Source organism: Saccopteryx leptura, chromosome 5 (genome assembly GCF_036850995.1).
Source record: "Saccopteryx leptura isolate mSacLep1 chromosome 5, mSacLep1_pri_phased_curated, whole genome shotgun sequence".
Lineage (NCBI taxonomy): Eukaryota > Metazoa > Chordata > Mammalia > Chiroptera > Emballonuridae > Saccopteryx > Saccopteryx leptura.
Window position 1 is genome coordinate 2,543,634 of NC_089507.1, and position 5,015 is coordinate 2,548,648.

The 5,015-nt window shown below is 65.7% G+C and overlaps 1 protein-coding gene across 1 annotated transcript; it reads right to left on the bottom strand.

Moving 5' to 3' along the window:
• Positions 1-4,383: 4,383 nt before the first annotated feature.
• On the bottom strand, positions 4,384-4,782 carry LOC136405757 (cornifin-B-like). Its single transcript, XM_066385255.1, has one exon. The coding sequence runs from the start codon at positions 4,780-4,782 to the stop codon at positions 4,384-4,386; it is 399 nt and encodes a 132-aa protein (XP_066241352.1).
• Positions 4,783-5,015: the final 233 nt, after the last annotated feature.

Here is a 5,015-nt window from a genome sequence, read left to right on the forward strand (position 1 = left end):
GGAGGAGCTGGACAGGCTGGAGGAGGAGCTGGACAGGCTGGAGGGGGAGCTGGACAGGCTGGAGGAGGAACTGGACAGGCTGGAGGAGGAACTGGACAGGCTGGAGGGGGAGCTGGACAGGCTGGAGGAGGAACTGGACAGGCTGGAGGGGGAGCTGGACAGGCTGGAGGGGGAGCTGGACAGGCTGGAGGAGGAACTGGACAGGCTGGAGGGGGAGCTGGACAGGCTGGAGGAGGAACTGGACAGGCTGGAGGGGGAGCTGGACAGGCTGGAGGGGGAGCTGGACAGGCTGGAGGAGGAACTGGACAGGCTGGAGGGGGAGCTGGACAGGCTGGAGGAGGAGCTGGACAGGCTGGAGGGGGAGCTGGACAGGCTGGAGGAGGAACTGGACAGGCTGGAGGGGAAGCTGGACGGGCTGGAGGAGGAGCTGGACAGGCTGGAGGGGGAGCTGGACAGGCTGGAGGGGGGGCTGGACAGGCTGGAGGGGGGCTGGACAGGCTGGAGGGGGGCTGGACAGGCTGGAGGAGGAGCTGGACAGGCTGGAGGGGGAGCTGGACAGGCTGGAGGGGAGCTGGACAGGCTGGAGGGGGGGCTGGACAGGCTGGAGGGGAGCTGGACGGGCTGGAGGGGAGCTGGACGGGCTGGAGGGGGAGCTGGACAGGCTGGAGGAGGAGCTGGACGGGCTGGAGGGGGAGCTGGACAGGCTGGAGGGGGAGCTGGACAGGCTGGAGGAGGAGCTGGACAGGCTGGAGGAGGAACTGGACAGGCTGGAGGGGAGCTGGACGGGCTGGAGGGGAAGCTGGACGGGCTGGAGGGGGAGCTGGACGGGCTGGAGGAGGGGCTGGACGGGCTGGAGGGGGAGCTGGACAGGCAGGCTTCGGGAAGGGGACCCAGACTCCCTCTAACTGCCTCCTCTCAGAGGCCCCCTCAGCCTGCTTTCTGGAAGCGAGAATCTGATCCCGACTCAGGCGCCTGTCTCTAGGTGGTTTGGCAGGGGGCGTCGTTGGGGTGGCCGGCCCCATCGGGACAGGAGGACGAGGAGGGGGCTTCCTCACAAGAAGGGGACGGGAAGGTGGTGGAAAAGCACCCAGCGTCTGCCGAGCCCCCTGGTTGCTCCGCGAGCCCCCTGTGCTGTCCCTGTCCTCAGCTCCCGGCCCTCTGGCCTCCAGACCCCCTTGGCACTTGGCTGAACGGCTGGCCTGCTCTCCCAGAGAGGAGAGGTGGCCCTCTGGACCCCCGTGGTGGCCGGGAGCCCGCCCCCCTGGCCCGCAGGCACCCGTTAGGCCTAATTGCTTGGTGCCGGCTTGGAGGGATGCGGCCCTGGGCTGCCGCTCGGACCCTGGCAGCGGCAAGGCCTTCCCCAGCCTGTCACCGGTAATCAAGGGCAAATTAATATTTACTAAGCAGAGTCCCGAAGAGAGGGGGTGGGCATGAGAAACGAGGGGGAGGGTGGGAGCAGGGGGGTGGTGGGAACGGGGTGGGGGGGCCGGCCGAGGACCCGAGGCCCCTCTCTTGGCTTTCAACTCGGTGACTGTGGGGCCCTGAGCAGAAACCTGACCCCCAGCTTGAGGCCCCGGGGTGGCCTTTGTCAGGCCTCCCTGCCCCGACTCACAGCTCAAAGTGCTCCAGTGCCCTCTCAGCACCTCCCCCGCCGTTGTGCACATCAAAGGGAGCCGAGGAAGCCTCTAATACTCCGCTTCCCCCCCACACACGGCCACCCTCACCCACCCAGGACCTCCCCCCACCCCCCACCCCGTGGGGATAGACTTTCCAGTAATCCAGGCGTTCCACCCACTTGCCACTTCCCTTTCCGCATGTTTCCACTCCCACGCCTCCCCCCACCCGGGGAAATGTTTACTCTCCTTTTCTTCTGGCCAGGAGCCTGGAGCTCAGAGAGGTTAAGCCAGCGCCCCAATATCACACAGCTGATTGTGTGCAGGGGGTTCAGTCTGAAATCAGGCTGACTGCAGCAGCTTCCTGGGGCAGCTGTCAGAAACACCACACCCTGGGGGCTTAAATAAGGAAAGAAGGTATTCTCTCCGTTGAAGGCCGGACGTCCATCCGGGAACCAGTCCTCGGCGAGCCTTGGCTTATAGCGGCCTCACTCCGACCCCTCCTCAGGTCACATGGAGTCCCCCCCCCCCCCCGTGCATCTTGTAAGGACAGTGTCCTCGTGTTAATGACATTGCAAAGACAAGCATTTCCAGGTCAGGTGTCCGTCACAGGGACCTGGACAGGTAGGTCTCAGACCCCCAACATCCTGGGCAAGCTGCCTTCTCTTTCTGCACTTCCCTCATTTCTAGAAGGGGGAACAGTGAGGCTGGCTGAGAAAGGGGAGTGTCTCCCCTCCCCCGGCCTCCCGAGGCCGCCTGGGGCTTCACCCCCATCAGGGTCCTTTCTCCCCATGTCGGGGACTGTGGCCCAGAGTGGAAACAGTAGGTGAGGTCTGGCTCGTCTGTTGGTCCCGCCTTGTGCTGTTTGCTAGGTGGGTGGTATCAGAACCTCTGAGCCACAGTGTCACAGGCCAGGGGTTAAGTGCCGCCCCAGAGCACACAAGTCCTGGTGGGTGAGCTGGACAGGAACAGGATCAGCTGACCCCAAGCCCAGAGCTCTTTCCAAAAGCAAATCTGTCAGAGAGCAGCCGGACGTGGGGACTTCCTGCAGGAGTTGCTAGAAGCCAGGGCGTGGCCGGGTCCTGTTCGGTGAGTGTTGCCTCCCGGCACCGGCTCGTGGCTGCAGCCCAGGACCCCGGCCAGCTCAGTTTGGGAGAACGGAGGCGGAGGTTGTGGCGGGGGCACAGAGGACTCGGGGTGGGGGTTTGCCTGTGCAGCCTGAGGAGGGGGCAGCATGAGGAGGGGGCAGCATGAGGAGGGGGCAGCCTGAGGAGGGGGCACCATGAGGAGGGGGCAGCATGAGGAGGGGGCAGCATGAGGAGGGGGCAGCATGAGGAGGGGGCAGCAGCTCAGCCAGGAGGACATTTTGACAAGCCGAGGAGCCCAGGGGTGGTGGTCCCTGCAGAGTGGCGAGCTCCGTGTCACCAGAGACACAGCAGAGCACCTGTCTGCTCCTGGGGGCGACCTGGGCAGACCGTTCAGACCGAGTCGCTTGTGGAGTCCTGTCGTGCCCCATCGGCCGGTGACCCTGTGAGCGCTGGGGGGGAGGGGGGGGAGGTGCAGATTGGGGTGAGCTGGGGTCACAGGTGTGAGCCCACGTGCTTCCTCAGCCCTGGTGCACGCACATCGACGTCCACGGTGCCTGGGACCAGAGGCCGGCCCAGCCGGGACTGTGCTCGAGGAGACAGCTGCAGGACTGGGCCAGCACCACGCTCCCTCCGCTCGGGACTGGGCCAGCACCACACTCCCTCCGCTCGGGACTGGGCCAGCACCACGCTCCCTCCGCTCGGGACTGGGCCAGCACCACGCTCCCTCCGCTCGGGACTGGGCCAGCACCACGCTCCCTCCGCTCGGGACTGGGCCAGCACCACGCTCCCTCCGCTGGGGACTGGGCCAGCACCACGCTCCCTCCGCTCGGGACTGGGCCAGCACCACGCTCCCTCCGCTCGGGACTGGGCCAGCACCACGCTCCCTCTGCTCAGGAGACGGTGCCCTCAGCCTGAGGTCCCCGACACAGCCGGCGGGGGAGACCCAGGAGGAGGGTCCCTGGTGGGGTACCCCAGGTGGTCCTGGCTCCATGCCAGGGAGGGCTCAGGAGCCGGCAGATACCAAGAAAGAACTTGCTCGGCTCCCCAGGCCGACCCGCTCATTTCACACAGGGGCGCCGGACCCTGAAACAACCCCAAGGACCTGTGCTTCCCATCATCCCGTTCCCTCTAGACCAGGGGTCCCCAAACTACGGCCCGAGGGCCACATGCAGCCCCCTGAGGCCATTTATCCGGCCCCCGCTGCACTCTTTCATTGGTGGTCAGTGAGAGGAGCCTAGTTCCCATTGAAATACTGGTCAGCTTGTTGATTTAAATTTACTTGTTCTTTATTTTAAATATTGTATTTGTTCCCATTTTGTTTTCTTACTTTAAAATAAGATATGTGCAGAGTGCATAAGGATTTGTTCATAGTTTTTTTATAGTCCGGCCCTCCAATGGTCTGAGGGACAGTGAACTGGCCCCCTGTGTAAAAAGTTTGGGGACCCCTGCTCTAGACCACGGTCCCCGGAGGGGCCGTGCCTTGGTCGCCTTCCCCTCTCCACTGCCTGGTCCCTGACCGAGTCCCGAAGGGATGCCAGGTGTGAGCGGGAGGGGACAGGGTCTCGGGGCCGGGAGGGGATGGGGTCTCGGGGCCGGGAGGGGACAGGGTCTCGGGGCAGGGAGGGGACAGGGTCTCGGGGCAGGGAGGGGACAGGGTCTCGCGGCCGGGAGGGGACGGGGTCTCAGGGCCGGGAGGGGCAGGGTCTCATGGCCGGGAGGGGCAGGGTCTCGCGGCCGGGAGGGGACAGGGTCTCGCGGCCGGGAGGGGACAGGGTCTCGGGGCAGGGAGGGGACAGGGTCTTGGGGCTGGGAGGGGACAGGGTCTCGGGTCTGGGAGGGGACAGGGTCTCGGGGCCGGGAGGGGACAGGGTCTCGGGGCCGGGAGGGGACAGGGTCTCGGGGCAGGGAGGGGACAGGGTCTCGGGGCAGGGAGGGGACAGGCTCTCACGGCCGGGAGGGGACAGGGTCTCGGGGCCGGGAGGGGACAGGGTCTCGGGGCAGGGAGGGGACAGGGTCTCAGGGCCGGGAGGGGACAGGCTCTCGCGGTCGTGCGTACCAGGTGATGAGCCGGCTGCCGCCATTTCTGCCGCCCGTGTGTCTGTCCTGCGTCCATCTGTGGATAAGCACCTGTCTTTGCCTCATTCCAGCAAGAACAAGCAAGCAGACAAGGAGGGCCATGCCACAGGGAGGGGCAAGGTCGAGAGCAGTGGCAGGGATGGAAGAGAGAGGAAATAGGACCGGAAGACGCAAACCCCTGGGCCACACTGCCTCTGGGCCCGGCCCCTGCTGGAAGGGACCGAAAATGCAGCTTGGA

Bases quoted from the DNA above. Each gene is read 5' to 3' on its own strand.
- LOC136405757 (XM_066385255.1), bottom strand. From the start codon at position 4,782: ATGGCGGCAGCCGGCTCATCACCTGGTACGCACGACCGCGAGAGCCTG.